At 34.3% G+C, this 16,806-nt stretch overlaps 2 protein-coding genes across 3 annotated transcripts; both read left to right on the forward strand.

Annotated features, from left to right (window-relative positions):
* Positions 1-3,019: 3,019 nt before the first annotated feature.
* LOC107470189 (pentatricopeptide repeat-containing protein At3g06430, chloroplastic) lies at positions 3,020-5,259 on the forward strand. Its single transcript, XM_016089579.3, has 2 exons — positions 3,020-3,513; positions 3,680-5,259. The coding sequence occupies exons 1-2, from the start codon at positions 3,127-3,129 to the stop codon at positions 4,829-4,831; spliced, it is 1,539 nt and encodes a 512-aa protein (XP_015945065.1). The 5' UTR covers positions 3,020-3,126; the 3' UTR covers positions 4,832-5,259.
* A 470-nt stretch (positions 5,260-5,729) lies between these two features.
* Positions 5,730-13,566, forward strand: LOC107470174 (pleiotropic drug resistance protein 3). Of its 2 annotated transcripts, XM_016089563.3 has the most exons (22): positions 5,734-6,277; positions 7,040-7,163; positions 7,258-7,343; positions 7,465-7,549; positions 7,907-8,066; positions 8,166-8,242; positions 8,322-8,375; positions 8,447-8,537; positions 8,624-8,925; positions 9,003-9,598; positions 9,688-9,848; positions 9,929-10,032; positions 10,137-10,287; positions 10,370-10,581; positions 10,681-11,010; positions 11,108-11,398; positions 11,667-11,750; positions 11,830-11,963; positions 12,122-12,349; positions 12,524-12,695; positions 12,784-13,038; positions 13,192-13,566. In XM_016089563.3, the coding sequence occupies exons 1-22, from the start codon at positions 5,889-5,891 to the stop codon at positions 13,468-13,470; spliced, it is 4,365 nt and encodes a 1,454-aa protein (XP_015945049.1). In that variant the 5' UTR covers positions 5,734-5,888; the 3' UTR covers positions 13,471-13,566. The 2 variants fall into 2 exon arrangements, with proteins under 2 accessions (XP_052110559.1, XP_015945049.1); XM_052254599.1 differs by lacking the exon at positions 12,122-12,349 and having other exon boundaries at positions 5,730-6,277.
* The last annotated feature ends 3,240 nt before the right edge of the window (positions 13,567-16,806 follow it).

A 16,806-nucleotide genomic window follows, 5' to 3' on the forward strand; every position in this document is an offset into this window, starting at 1 on the left:
AAATATTTTCGATTAATAATTGATAAGTAGTTTAATAATGCATTAAATATTAATTTTATATAATTATAATAAAGATATTTTCTAAAACAATATAATTATGCATTATTCATTAAATGCATTCATTTTAGAGGAAAAATAGGTTCATGAGAAAGTGACACCACACTTTCATTAGTTGAGAAAAAAACTCAGTTTTAGTATATTAAGTAGATTTTGTATTTCATTGCGTGTATTCTAAATTTACGTGCAGTTAGAACACATATACTAACCGACTAAAACGGCAAACCACACAATAAAAAAATTAAACATGAGTTTCTCAATTAAGTGGCCTAAAATGCAAGCAACGAATAAGCAAAGATTAAAGCACAAACGAGCTTAGACAAACACAACAAAAGTGAATTGAATTTTTGTTGAAATTGAAATTGTAAAAGTAAAAGCTCAAGGTGATATAGAATCGCACAACCAACAATATTCAATTCAAGAGTGACTAAACTACTTATTCATCCCAAAATCAATGAAATAGTCATACTGACGAAGTACTTGTTCGAAGAAGAAGCTGGATGAAAATCAAGTCAAGTCAACTCAAACAAATTCAAAACATTTAAGAACAAGTACATTGTTATGTGATTATATTGATTTGAAAACCATGATGAACAAGCAATCTAATTCACTACACTAAATTCAAGTGCACATAATAAAAAAATGTCACCTAGCTAAGATCCAACAAAATGTAAATGTTCAAATCCAATTAGGTGTTTGGAGATCAAACCAATGAACAAGTACATTGTTGAATTTCAACCTTAATTAGCATCATATTATCCAAAAGTGCACAATTCATGAGTAATTTGCCAACAAAAATATAGTTTAATGCATACGGTAGCTACAATATATGAATTAAACTCAAAGTTCATTCAGGCAATACATTGAACAGTTGGTGCGTGATGCATGCGCATCTTTAGTGTTTTTCTTCTGTATTTTAATTGATTTATTAAGAATTTCTGTTAAATAAGCAATGAATTTAAGGTTTAGAATGAACATTACTTTGATTAGTTGAATTTCATTAATTACAGGAAGTTTTAGAAGAAAAATAAAAAGAAACAAAACAGAAAAGAGGATAAAGAGTAAGACACAGAAAGCTTTCTGTGATAAACAGTAACAAGCAGAATACTTTCTGTAATTAACATAAAGCTCACTGGAAGAAGAAAAACGAAGGGCGTGCAATGTAGGGACTTTCACGTACTACGTTGGGGACATTTCACATGTCACATGTCACATGATACGCATGCAACGTGCGTACGTGTAACCATCACAATTCGCGTCGTATGCTGGAGATATCACATATAATGTAGCAGTCACGTGTATGTATACAGCATGCTTATGCACAACAAGAGAATTTTTGACAAAAACGCATATGCTTGAAGCATGCGTATGCGTGAGTTGATTTTCGCGTAATACGTAGAATTCACACGTACAACGTGAGGGCAGTTTCTTAAAGCCAAATTGAAGAAATTGGCTCACGTACAACATAGCCTAATTCACGTTGTACGTGAGCCCAATAAAATACATTCCAAAACCAAACATACTTCACGTATAACATGGTATAAGCCACGTACTACTCGGGCTTTGTAACCTTTTCCAAGATTTCAAGTCAAGATAAAATCTTCTCCAATTTTTCAACCTTCTAAAAATAAATCATAATTCAATTGATGACAGGATTTATTGAAGATGGCAAGGAGATAAAGATTAGAAGTTATGCTAGAGAAAATCATTAATTAGATAGATTTGATTTTGTTTTAGTTTTGATTTTGTTTTAATTTTAATTTAAATTTTAAATTAGGCTTAGTATTTAAAGAGAAGTAAGACACTTTGTTAAGGGTTCTTCTTCGGCTGCTTCGGCAGTTTTACACTTTCTTAAGGAATTTCTGAAAAATATGAGTTTCTAATTCTTCTCGATTAAGGTTAGAAGCTTTGTTGATTTCATGGATTAATGTTTTAAGCCTTTCTACCTTTGATTTATGCATTGATATCTTTTCTCAACGACATCGTTTATGGAATGCCCACGTGGCAGTTCAAGCTCCACATCATCAACGTTTAGACGGCACTTTTGTGAAGGACTACTTGAGATGCACTTTTTCGAATTTCAGGGATTTAATTGGTGATTTTTAAAAGTCAAGAACCGAATTGAATAGTGATTTAAAATTTAGGACTATTTTAGGCATTTATTCTTTTTTAAAAATTATTTTTATCAATAATATAAATTTTTAATTATGATCTTGATATTTTAAAAATTAAATGGGCAATTTTCTTAAATAAATGAAATGGACATCAATTTTATCTGATTACACATCTTTAAAAACGATGATGCAAATGCATTTTTTAATGAATCTATAGAAACCGCTACTGGCAGTCGCGGTTTATGTGCATTGGTAATTTTTTTGTACCGCTGCTGTCTATAGCAGTTTCTATTCACCTCCTAATGCGCGTAAACGGCGGCTGTCAATAATAATTTATGTTCTCTTCTATTTCGCTACTGTCAGTAATGATTTCTATAGATTAATAAAAAAATACATTTACGTCTTCGTTTTAAAAAATATGTAATAAAATAAAATTGATCTCTATTTTATTTATTTAAAAAATTACCCTACTTTTAACCATAAAAATTAAAATACAAATAAGTTTAACTATAAAAATAATAAATTATCGTAATATCTATAAAGATCGAATTAGTATAATAAACTTATCTAACAAATTATAAATTTTCTATAATTTTAAAGAACTAATCCAATTCTTAATTAATATTAAATTATGTTACATATTTTTTATTAAAAAATTTAAATTTACAACCTTTTAGATAAATATAAAAAAATATTATTTGAGTTATAACTCGTTAACAACATGCTACATGCTTAATCATTAAAATTGTTTGTCTTGAAATATTTTTTTATAATTAAACATTGTATTTTACATTTTTACTCTTAAAAAGTTGTATCTTATCGCGAGGCATGAAAGTCAGAAGGGAGAAGATGGTCATTTCGGTCTGCGTTAGAGGCTTAGTGCCGAGAGGGTAAGCCTTCTCTCTGTGCTTCGAGTTTCACTTCACACTTCACACTTCACAGACTCGCACTGCTTATGGTTATGGCTTCCATTTCTCTCTCCTTCTCTTCTTCCGTCGTTCCCTCTCCAATTCCACACGACAAGTTCAAGAACACCTCTAAAACTAACAACCCTAGATCCCAAGATTCCTCCTTTAGTGTTATCCGCTTCGCAATTTCTTCTCCAACAAACTCAACAACTGCTTCTTCTTCTGCTTCTTCGGTTGCCAAGAAGAGACACTGGAAGCAAGGAGAGTACCCTGGCGTGTCAGAAACATCATTAACCGGGAGTACGAGGAGGTCCCCGATCAAGAACATCAAGAAGAAATTAGACAAAAAGAACAATGCAAAAGCCTGGGTCAACACTGTCACTGAAGCCTTGTGTGAACACATCGACAAAAAGCAGTGGCTTCAAGCCCTAGAGGTTAATCTCAATTTCAATTTAATTATCGATTCTTTGAGCCTAAAGTCTCACATTTTAGTGGATTCTCAGTGTTATTTATTCTTTTTTGCCATGTTTCTCTTTTAGGTTGTTTAATGGCTTAATATTCATTGCAGTTGTTTTTATTTTTGTTGATTGGGATATGCAGGTATTTGACATGCTTAAAGAACATTCATTTTACGAACCCAAAGAAGGGACTTACATGAAACTGATTGTGTTGCTTGGTAAATCCGGTCAACCCCACCGTGCCCGCCAGCTGTTTGAAACAATGATTAAAGAAGGTTGTGACCCTACTTCTGAACTTTACACGGCCTTATTAGCTGCATATTGCAGGAGCAACCTCATTGATGAGGCTTTTTCGATTCTTAATGAGATGAAGAACCTCCCTCTTTGCCAGCCTGATGTTTTCACTTACAGCACCCTGATAAAAGCCTGCATGGATGCTTTGAAGTTTGATATGGTTGAGTTGCTATATGAAGAGATGGCAGAAAGAAATATCACGCCTAACACCGTCACTCAGAACATCGTGTTGAGTGGTTATGGTAGGGCAGGGATGTTTGACCTGATGGAGAAAGTGTTGTCAAGTATGCTGCACAGCACTACATGCAAGCCTGATGTTTGGACAATGAACATAATCATCAGTGTCTTTGGTAACATGGGCCAGATTGATACGATGGAAAAGTGGTATGAAAAATTCCGAAACTTTGGGATAGAACCGGAAACACGAACTTTTAATATCTTGATTGGTGCTTATGGAAAGAAGAGGCTGTATGACAAAATGTCATCTGTGATGGAGTATATGCGCAAGTTGCAATTTCCCTGGACAACTTCTACGTATAACAATGTGATTGAGGCATTCGCAGATGTAGGCGATGCTAAACATATGGAGTGTACGTTTGATCAGATGCGTGCCGAGGGTATGAAAGCGGATACTAAGACTTTCTGCTGCCTTATCAATGGGTATGCAAATGCTGGCCTCTTCCACAAAGTAATTAGCAGTGTTCGCCTGGCCGCAAAGTTTGAGGTACCTGAGAACACATCCTTTTATAACGCAATCTTGTCTGCATGTGCAAAGGCTGAGGATTTGATGGAGATGGAGAGGGTTTTCAAGCGCATGAAGGATAAACAGTGTCGACCAGATGAAACAACATTCTCCATCATGGTAGAGGCATATAGAAAAGAGGGTATGAATGACAAGATATACTATTTGGAGCAGGAAAAACAGGCAATGATGGCTGATGATAATACAGTGGATAACCCCGAGGATGAACATCATGATTTATCTGTGGTTTATAGTTAAATGTGCTTGGAAATCTCTTTTCTCTCATCTCCATTTCTGGAGCAGCTGTTTGGTTATTTTTGACATGGAAGGAGTTGTCAGTTGCGTAATCAAGCTTCATATTTTCGTGATGGATGAGAACAACTCCTGTCTAGCTTCCCATATGGTTATTGTAGAGTTCAATGTCATTTTCGGCATCCTTTTAACGCGGAGAAGAATTCAAGTATCTGCACTGTTTTGGTGTACAGGGTTAATTCACTGATAGTAGAGGTGAATAGTCTTAGTCAAATTTGAGTCCTGTTAAATTAATGTCTGAAAGGAAAGTTTATACCGAAAGGCTTAAATTAGGGTGCTGGTACTAGTACAGTTCCAATCCACAGTTCTTTTGTGGTTTAGGAAGTTGTATGATATTTGGATTATATATAATAACCAGACAGTGCAGAAGTGAATTAGAAGTTGCCAAGTTCTCATAGCATGAAGCATTAATAATTAAATTTCTCCAAATTTGTTGAGCTTAGTTATATGTATAATTAAAAAAAAAACTATTGAGATGAAGAAAAAGGAATCCCAAAAGCTAGGAAGACCAAAGGTTCTCTTTACACGAGCAATTTATTTTCTATTAATTCAGTGAAATTTTTTAACACCAAGATCCACAAAATGGCCCCGTTCACATTGGTGTTTGTGTCAATGATATACCCTTGCTTGTACTTATTAAATTCTGCTATAATTAAATATTTTCAAATATGCCTCAGCTTTTGGACTTTGTTGATTAATTAATGTATCTGCGAGAGGCATCTTGTAATAGAAAAAAGGGTGTGACTGTTTTTGTTTTGATTCTTTAACAGCGTGTTCAGCAGCCATTTGCATGCCTAGGTAATGCATGACATATTGCATTGCATCATCAACATCTAGCAATCAAGCTTAAAAACATAGCGCCATACTCCTATAAATGTACGGATTTGGAAATATCATGCACTCCACACAGTGACACTGCCAAGGTTTAAGTTCCTTATGTTATGTTGAGATCAAGGTTAACCTAAACTACAACTAGAGAGTTTGTTAACCTTGATTGAGATAGATGGCTCAGCAGGCAGGTGTAGATGAGATAGAGTCTCTGAGAATTGAGTTGGCAGAGATTGGAAGGAGCATAAGGTCCTCATTCAGAAGCTATGCTTCCAGTTTCAGGAGCAATTCAAGCATAAATCCTGCGCTCGATGTTGATAACAATGAAGGCGATGCATTACAATGGGGTGAAATCCAGAGGCTTCCCACTTTTGAAAGGATCACTTCAGCTTTGTTGGATGTGCATGATAGTATCGGAACGAGCCGAGAAGTTAAAGGGAGGCAGGTGGTTGATGTCAGCAAGCTTGGAGCTCAAGAAAGGCATCTGTTCATCGAGAAGCTTATTAAGCACATCGAGAATGATAATCTTCGATTGTTGCAGAAATTCAGGAAAAGAATTGACAAGTAATCTTTTTTCTTCCTTTTTTCTAATTTTTTTAAGTCAACAGGTTGAGCTCTATCTTTTTTTCTTGGTGCATAAGATATATACGTATAACTGGTTTTGCTTGGAGATGCTTCACTAAATGTATTTTAAATATCAATGATGATGCATGATAACCAAATGATAAGGACGACGACTTTATCTTTCATACGATTTTGTTTTATATGGCTAGAGTTGACTTCAAATTTGCATAAGTAGTTGAAGAACAAGATTAATACAATATTCAATATAAATATATAGATTATAATAAAAATGGGGGATAGATTCTCTCTTGTGGAAGTTTTCCTTGATCTGCTTATGTGTACATTTTTGCAATTAACTAAGGTGGGTCAAAATATTTAGACATGACTAAATTGTATAAAATTCTCACTTAAAGGCCCTATTTAGTAACTATCTTAGCGAGAATATCAGTCCTGATGCAAAATTTACATGATTTTCTATCCATCCAAATTTAAGAAATAACAGGACACGGATGGAAACAGAACTTTTCTGTCTTTCCTCTACCTCTTAATTTTGCATTTTCTTTATAAGATACTTACTAAACATAGACAAAAAAGACCTTTTTCCAGAAAACCACACTAGTAAATAGTAAGTAACTTCCAAATGTGGTGAATTAGTATCACATATTGTGGTGTCCACTAAACTACTAACAACCTTATTAGTTATATCATGTGCATACATGTGAACATGGTTAATATTTTTTTTTTTTCATCTTTGCTTTGAAGAGTTGGTATTAAGTTACCCACTGTGGAAGTGAGATATCAAAATCTTACTGTGGAAGCAGAGTGTCAGGTAGTTAAGGGCAAGCCCATACCTACTTTGTGGAACACGTTCAAGGGGTGGATCATTGTAAGTTAACATCTCTGAAAAAATCAATTCGATGTATAACATCATTTTACACTATTTTTCTAACTTTTAACATTTTTTCTTTTGCTGCGAAAAGGATGCAGGTAAATTGTCAATCCTACGATCTCAACACTCCCGCATAAGTATAATCAAAGATGCCAACGGCATTATTAAGCCTGGAAGGTATGTTTATTGCTTACAAAGATAAGTAGTGCCATTGAACTTTGATAATCAGTATTCAGTAACATAAATTCATAACATGATTGTACTAGTGATTTGTTTTCAATGCTTGATTCTTTTGCAGGATGACCTTATTGCTTGGCCCTCCAGGAAGTGGCAAAACAACACTATTGTTGGCTCTGGCAGGGAAACTTGACCATTCTCTCAAGGTTTTGAATCTCCAGGCTTTTTTCTTGTAATTTATAAAAACACTAGTCAGGATGCAACTATAGTTTCGAATTGTTTCACATTGAAGATTGACTAATTTCTCTATAATATTTGGTTTCGAAAGTCGCATCTTCTTGCCATTCTTATATTGAATCTTTCAAGCATTCTGCTTTTTTGGGTCATAGCATTTTCTGTCTGCTACTATGTAACAATCTTTAGCGATGCAAACATTCATACTTCTAATATCGAGTACCACAAACGAATCAATCATTTCAAAATGCGATAACTTGTTTAAAATAAAATTGATCTTTTGCATACTTGCTCTAATTGCCTATGCATTTATATGTATTTTCTAATAGGGTTTAGGGGAAATTTCTTACAATGGACACACACTAGAAGAATTCATTCCCCAAAAATCCTCAGCTTATGTAAGCCAATATGATCTGCATATTCCAGAGATGACAGTTAGGGAAACACTTGATTTCTCAGCACGTTGTCAAGGTGTAGGAAGCAAAGATGGTAGGTAACTCAAATTTCCCGAAAAAAAAAAGGAAAAAAGAAAAACATGTTTAGTTAAACTGATGGCTTGAGTGATATTTTGTTTTCCTTGTACGAAAGAGCTTCTGAAGGAAGTAAGTAGAAGAGAGAAAGAAGCAGGAATAATGCCAGACCCTGATTTAGATGCATATATGAAGGTACAACACCCTACATCTTTAACTTGTCCACCTCCAAGTCTTGTTGGAGAACATACTTTGACTGAATTTTTCATTATAGGCGACATCAGTGAAGGGATTGAAGAGAACTCTTCAAACGGACTACATTTTGAAGGTAGGAAACTAATTTTCTCCATGGATTTAGAGTTTCAGTGGCTCATATCTTGATAATTTGTTGCCTTATAGATCCTTGGTCTCGATATATGTGCCGACACATTGGTTGGAGATCCTATAAGAAGAGGTATATCGGGGGGTCAAAAGAAAAGGTTAACAACAGGTATCGGTAGTATACTCTATTGCAATCATTTGATTATAACTTGATGTATGAAGTGGAGATGATCCTGACTTTGGTGCATGATGAAGGAGAAATGATGGTTGGACCAACAAGAGCTCTCTTTATGGATGAAATTTCCAATGGCTTGGACAGTTCCACTACTTTCCAAATAATCTCGTGTCTTCAGCATATGGTGCATATCACAGATGCAACCGCTTTGATTTCTCTCCTTCAGCCAGCACCAGAGACCTTTGATCTCTTTGATGACATTGTTTTAATGGCAGAAGGGAAAATTGTGTACCACGGTCCACGTGATTGTATAGTTGAGTTCTTCGAGGACTGTGGGTTCCAGTGTCCACAACGAAAAGGCACTGCTGACTTTCTTCAAGAGGTATATAAGTAAAGCTTAATCTTAATTATATTTTCCTTTATAATTTCATAATAATTTGAAACATTTGTTAAAACCAGGTTATCTCTAGAAAAGATCAAGCACAGTATTGGAGCAGAGTAGAAGAACCTTATAGCTATGTTACTGTTGAACAGTTCATTGAGAAATTTAAGCATAGTTCATTTGGCAAAAAGCTAGGGGAGGAGATCTCAAAGCCATTTGACAAGTCTCAGAGCCATAAGAATGCTCTCGCCTTTAGAAAATACTCATTAACAAAGTGGGAATTGTTTAGGGCTTGCATAATGAGGGAGCTTCTTCTAATGAAAAGGAATTCTTTTGTCTACATATTCAAGTCAACGCAACTTGTGATTGTTGCTTCTATAGGAATGACTGTTTTCATTCGGACACGAATGTCTGTTGATGCACTTCATGGGAATTATTTCATGGGGTCGTTATTCTATTCACTCATCATACTTTTGGTTGATGGAATTCCAGAACTTTCTATGACAGTATCGAGACTTTCAGTGTTCTACAAACAGAAAGAGCTGTACTTTTATCCTGCTTGGGCTTATTCAATCCCTTCAGCCGTTCTCAAGATTCCACTTTCATTGTTGGAATCTTTCATTTGGACTGCACTTACTTATTATGTTATTGGTTACAGCCCTGAGATTGGCAGGTTAGTCCTCAATGGAAAGCTAATTTCATTCTTCAATTTCTGGCATTATTGTAACAATGTTTCAAGTAATGTTCAAATTTTTCTTTCAGGTTCTTTCGCCAATTCCTCCTCCTATTTACCTTGCACATGTCAGCAATATCAATGTTTCGATTCGTTGCCTCAGTTTTCCAAAATGTGGCTGTTGCTACGACGGCTGGCACTCTGACCATACTATATGTTTTACTATTTGGAGGCTTCATCCTCCCAAAGCGTGAGAAGCTAGGACTCTTGATTTTTTGAGCATATATTTTTTTGTTCAAATGATAATTCTTAGACGTTTTTTCGTTGTAGCCTATATGCCATCCTGGTTGCGGTGGGGATTTTGGATTTCTCCTTTGTCATATGGAGAGTTGGCTGTGACGGTGAATGAATTTCTTGCTCCTAGATGGCAAAAGGTAATAATGTTTTGAAACTTCTGTATGAGTTTCTTTTGATAACAAAGATTCCTCAACTTTACTGTATAGAAAATGTGAGTCTGGTTTTGTTTTTCTTAATGAAGATGTCTACAAACACAACGTTGGGTCGCAAAATAATGGACGGCCGTGGTCTTAACTTTGATGGCTACTTTTACTGGATATCGATTGGTGCCTTACTTGGGTTCACAGTTCTGTTTAACACAGCTTTTACACTGGTCTTGTCTTTCTTCAAGGGTAAGTTAGTCTCTTGTAGGCCATGTTTCACATTAACTATATTATTATTCATTAACCCTTCACTTTGGTATTGTACTCTTAGCTCCTTCACGGTCTCGTGCCCTTATATCTTCCGACAAGCATTCAGAATTACAAGGAAATCAAGAAAACAATGATAGCTTTGCAGGAGACAGCACTCTGGTTGAAAGTACAGCTGAACCAAGAAAAGGTCAGCACTCAGGAGGAATGGTTCTGCCTTTCCAGCCACTAACATTAACATTTCGTGATGTGCAGTACTATGTTGACACAACTATGGTACCCTTTATGATTGAGTTCCACTTAGTTGTTACTTACAAAATAAGTTACTATTGTCTCCCTGGAGATGCCTGTATAATCACATCATTTTGAATGCAGGAAATGAGAAACCGAGGATTTGACAAGCAGCTTCAGCTTCTTTGTGACGTTACAGGTTCATTGAGACCAGGCATATTAACAGCCCTGATGGGAGTCAGTGGCGCGGGGAAAACAACTTTATTGGATGTTCTTTGTGGAAGAAAAACTGGAGGTACTATTGAAGGGGATATTAGAATCGATGGCTATCCAAAGGTTCAAGAAACATTTGCAAGGATCTCAGGTTACTGCGAACAAAATGACATTCATTCTCCGAATATAACAGTAGAAGAATCCGTGATGTTTTCTGCTTGGCTTCGGCTTCCTCCTCAGATTGATGCAATAACTAAATCTGTACAAGTTTCTTCTTAAAGCAGCAAATTATTTCTGTGACATTGAATTTATTTATTGGATTGGATTTCATTCATTTCCTCGAATAATCATTTCTCAGGAATTCGTAAAGGAAGTCCTTCGTACTATTGAGCTCGATGGGATCAAAGATTCCTTAGTAGGCTTGCCAAATGTTAGCGGATTGTCAACCGAGCAAAGAAAACGGCTGACCATAGCCATTGAGCTTGTTGCTAATCCTTCAATCATATTTATGGATGAACCAACTTCTGGTTTAGATGCAAGGGCAGCTGCAGTTGTTATGAGAGCAGTGAAGAATGTTGTTGGAACAGGAAGAACTGTTACATGCACCATTCACCAACCTAGTATTGATATATTCGAGTCATTTGATGAGGTATACTGTCCCTTATGTAGATTCCAAATTGATTTATAATCATATTACTCTGTGATGAAACATCTTAAACGGCTCCGTTAGTATTCTTGGTTTTGGTAATATTTCTGACAGATATTTCTAATGTTAATGAAGTTGTGTGTTTCAGTATTCTTCCTAGGAATTTAGCATGAAAGATGCCACAGGATATAGTTTTGATATCTTTCAAAGTTGGGTATGTTGTAGATTCATGAGTGTACTAATTTAAGGTTCTTGTCTCTGTTACCTTAAGCTAATTCTCATGAAAACTGGAGGATGCATAATCTACTCTGGCCCACTCGGAAAGCACTCAAGTCGGGTTATCGAATACTTTGAGGTCAGTTTGATCTTACTGAAGAAACAAGTGATTGATTGCAAAATCTTGTTTTACATTCTTGCAACTTGTGTTCATACAGAGTATACCAGGGATGCCAAAGATTAAAGACAACTATAATCCATCGACATGGATGCTAGAAGTAACTTCAGGTTCTGCAGAAATCGAACTCGGAGTAGATTTTGCACAAATTTATAGGGAGTCAACTTTATATGAGTAAGTAATTAAAATAATTTTGTTAGAGCATCATTTTACTTGCTAGTACGAATAAAATTCCAGTAATATATAAATTATTAGCATCAACATATTAGTGAATAATTAGACTTTTTTTTTCTTTTTTTGACACATTATTATTATTATTCATGCGAGTGCAGGCAGAACAAAGAGTTAGTTGAACAATTAAGTTCACCAGCTCCTGGTTCCAAAGATTTGTTTTTTCCTTCTCATTTTCCACAAAATGGTTGGGAACAGTTTAAAGCATGCTTATGGAAACAACATTTGTCATATTGGAGAAACCCTTCATACAACTTGATGCGCATAATGTTTGTGATTGCTGCATCCTTTCTGTTTGGGATAATATTCTGGAAGAAAGGAAAGAACATGTTAGTGAGCATAATTCTACTGAATAATTTTCTTAACAGTTCATGTTTTCTTCATTTTTCAAAAGCAGATTGCTGCTATTAGCAATTCTTAAGATATTTGGTGTATTTATTTATGATCTGATTTTGATGCACTATTAGTGTTAAAAAGTTTACTTCACTTTTGCTTATTTACAGAGACAACCAGCAGGATCTGTTCAATATATTTGGTTCAATGTTCATTGCTATTCTCTTCTTTGGTATAAATAATGGCTCGTCAGTTTTACCGGTTGTGGCAACAGAGCGCACCGTTCTGTACCGCGAAAAATTTGCTGGAATGTACTCTCCGTGGGCCTATTCATTTGCACAGGTTCACCATTCATGTTCATCTGGTCATTTTCTTTCTCTGATTGAAAAAAAAATGTAGAAACTAGAAACCATTTTTTCATGTGTTGTAGGTAACAATTGAGGTTCCCTATTTGTTGACTCAAGCTGTTCTCTATGTCATAATCACATACCCTATGATTGGGTACCATTGGTCTGCATACAAAATATTTTGGTCATTTTACAGCATATTCTGCAACCTGCTATACTTCAATTACCTAGGAATGGTCATTGTTTCATTCACACCAAATGTTCAAGTTGCTTCCATTGCGTGTTCCTCTGCTTACACCATGCTCAATTTGTTTTCTGGCTACATTGTGCCACGTCCGGTAAGTTTTATTCTACCCTATACCTCTTGGTTAGAGTATAAGACGCTTAACATCTTCACTAATCTCATATCTGTAATTATACATATCTAATAAAAAAATGGTAAATTATTAGTACCTATTAATGATAATATGATGGTTGTTTCCTCATTGCAGCAAATTCCAAAGTGGTGGATTTGGATGTATTATTTATGCCCCACGTCGTGGGCACTGAATGGGTTGCTTACTTCACAATATGGAGATATAAACAAGGAGATATCAGTAACAGCCTTTACAGATGCAAAAACCAGAACAATTGCTGAATTTTTAAGAGACTACTATGGTTTTCACCATGATTTGTTAGGTGTAACTGCTCTAATTCTCATTGTATTCCCCGTTATATTTGCCCTTCTATTTGCATACTGCATTGGACACCTCAACTTCTTGAGGAGGTAAAGTCGTTTTGTAAAGAGTGCACCCGTAAAACATGTATGTCACAATATGTGAATAGTTTGATCAATAAAATTAACTTATTGTGTTTCTTTATTGTGACATGCTTTGCCTATTGTTCCAACCAGAATAAATAGAAGAGCCAAAATTTTTGCTGTCAAAATAATATGTTAATCAGTATCGATTCTTCTTTCTATCTTTCTTTCTTTGTTTATTTTTTGTACTAATTACCTTTTATGATAGAGCTGTTTCCAACTAAAGACTCGTCCAAATCTGGATTAGTTGAGGCAAAATCTTAGATACTGAAACTGGGCATCGGATTCGGTGGTCTCAGAACGTTTGGACCATGGTCTCATAACAAAACATGTTTTTTAAGGTTTTTTAATAACTGCTAAATAGTCTTTTTTTGAATTTAATTACAAATTAATTCCATATATTTTATTTAATTATAAATACGATTTTTTATTTTATAAATAATTATTTTATAATAAATCTATCATGTTTATTAACAATCAAGAACAAAAACAATAACGAATTAGATCTTCCATTGATCATAATAAATTTTTTGGCTATTCCAATCGATTAAAAGATTAAATTTGATCCGGGACATTCGTGAGGAATTACAAAATCGTGTTTCCTTGAAAACCAATCGATTGGACTATCAAACCAATCGATTGAATTCTAACTCAATCAATTGGATTTCAGTTTATCACTAAACAATCGATTGAAAATTGCAAGGAAGCATGATTTTCGCATAAATCAATCGATTGGTCATATTAACCAATTAAACGTGAATTTTATATAATTCAATTGATTGTTTAGAATTTTCAATTGATTGAATTCTTCAAAACAATCGATTGGCTAGTACAATTCAATCATATACTGTCATTTCACACTGATTTTTGTCATGGTGCAGTCTACCACCATGTCGGGTTTCTAAACATTGTACCAAATTATTTTTTACTATATAGTGGAGCTCGTATACAAATATGATTGAATCCAGAATATATAAAATCTCAAGCAAATTATGTCAGTACCAAAATAACTGCCTTTTGCTAAGAATGGCAGGCCATGTAAGTTCAGCCAAGGCTCCAGAGAAGCTAGCAACTCAAACAGTTTCCTACACAAAAAACTGAATTTCAGCATTCATACAGATTCAGCATGGAAGCTGAAAATAAAAGAAAAGACTCTACAAACACCAAAACAAACTGACATACTTGTCATCATGAACAGAAACTCTCCACTCTTCGTCATGAAAAGCAACATAACTTGGTTCTGGCACAAATAAAAACATATCAGAAATTAAAGAAGAACAAGAAATGATAATTACAATGTTAATGCAAGTGCAATAGATAACTTGTAACATTTTATTTATTCTCCCCTAGATTTACAAGTACAAAAATTTTGACTAAAGAATAAGGCATATGACCAATGCGAAATTATGGATCTTAGAATTCTTGTTTGACATAAAACACCTTATATGCCCAGTATGAGGTTGTAAAATGAAAGAAAATTAGTGATGCTAACCCGCTGCTATAGCACCCTGCTTTCCCAGATATCATTGCATCAAATTCACGGTGGCAATAGCAATTAACTCCACTATATGATTAAATTGTACTATCCAATCGATTGTTTTGAAGAATTCGATCGATTGAAAATTTTAAACAATCGATTGAATTACATAAAATTCACATTTAATTCATCGTTCAATCGATTGGTTAATATGACCAATCGATTGATTTATGCGAAAACCATGCTTCCTTGCAATTTTTAATTGATTGTTTAGTGATAAACTGAAATCCAATCGATCGAGTTAGAATTCAATAGATTGGTTTGATAGTCCAATCAATTGGTTTTCAAGGAAACACGATTTTGTAATTTCTCACGAACGTCCCGGATCAAATTTAATCTTTTAATCGATTGGAATAGCCAAAAAATTTATTAGGATCAATGGAAGATCTAATTCGTTATTGTTTTTGTTCTTGATTGTTAATAAACATGATAGATTTATGATAAAATAATTATTTATAAAATAAAAAATTATTTTTATAATTAAATAAAATATATGGAGTTAATTTGTAATTAAATTCAAAAAGGACTATTTAACAGTTATTAAAAAATTTAAAAAACATGTTTTGTTATGGGACCATTTAATAGTCTAAACGTTTTGGGACTACCGAATCCTGAGCCCTAAAACTGAACAAGTAATAGAAAAAAAAAGTATTGACTTTTCTTCTCTACGAAATATTTAGATGATACTTCTTTCTATTTTATTTATAAAATATATATTTTTCATTTTAATAAGATTAAAATAATATATAATTTTTTTAACTAAAATACTCATTAATAATTTTTTTTAAATAAAAAGCTCAACACAATAAGGTGGAGCATCAACGTCTCAATAGAAAAGTCCTAAACAGATGAAATAAATTAATTCCTAATCATCTTTGATACAAGTCATCAACAACCCAAAAGATCAAATATCACTCCACTCTTTGTAACTTTTAGTCGACCTGTTAACTACTCCTGTAACACTTGATTCTTGATTCTTGAAAATTCTGTCATTCCTTTTCAACCAAGTGCTTCAAATGATAACAATGAAACCAAACTCACCAATATTCTATTAATTTGACTGCACGATTGACCTCCTGAACCACGTAAACTTACATTCATTCAGTTCTATATCCACCAGTTTGATAATGCTGTTAACACACTAGCACCTTTTCTTTCTTCCAACTGCATAACCTCATTGAAGACACCCATGTAGCAAAGAGGAACCTGACATATTTCCGATAAAAAACAACTCTTCCCACACAACAAGCTTCTCTTCCCTTGTATGCGCACCATACACCAAGCAAACAGCACAAATAAAAATTATTGTTTGTCAATTCTCCTTCTATACACAACCATCTCTCCCCTTTGTAACAATTACTCAACCTAAACATCATAACATTTTACATTATTAATAAACCTCCAAAAGCACCTTCCGATCCCACAAATTCTAAACTCACCGCATCATTACCCCAAAATTGCACTACATCAAACTTAGAAATCACCTCCTTCTTTGTCTCTATCAATCCTAACATATTCACATTATTTTTACGCTTAAATTTTTTACCATTTTTCACTTTTCAACACTCCCTAAACCCCTCATATTCCACGAACTAAAATAATTTAAAAGCTTTATTACACACCTTATTTCAGTTTTTGGGGCGGCACCTTCTTGCTTTCTCTTTCTGTTTTTCTTGTGTTCTTTTTTGTGCCAATACTTCATTCTGAGTTTGGAGAATAGTCATAATATCTTCATCATTGTCATATAAAATAGCTCTAGATTCGACAGCC

The sequence above is a fragment of the Arachis duranensis genome, chromosome 1, assembly GCF_000817695.3.
Source record: "Arachis duranensis cultivar V14167 chromosome 1, aradu.V14167.gnm2.J7QH, whole genome shotgun sequence".
NCBI lineage: Eukaryota > Viridiplantae > Streptophyta > Magnoliopsida > Fabales > Fabaceae > Arachis > Arachis duranensis.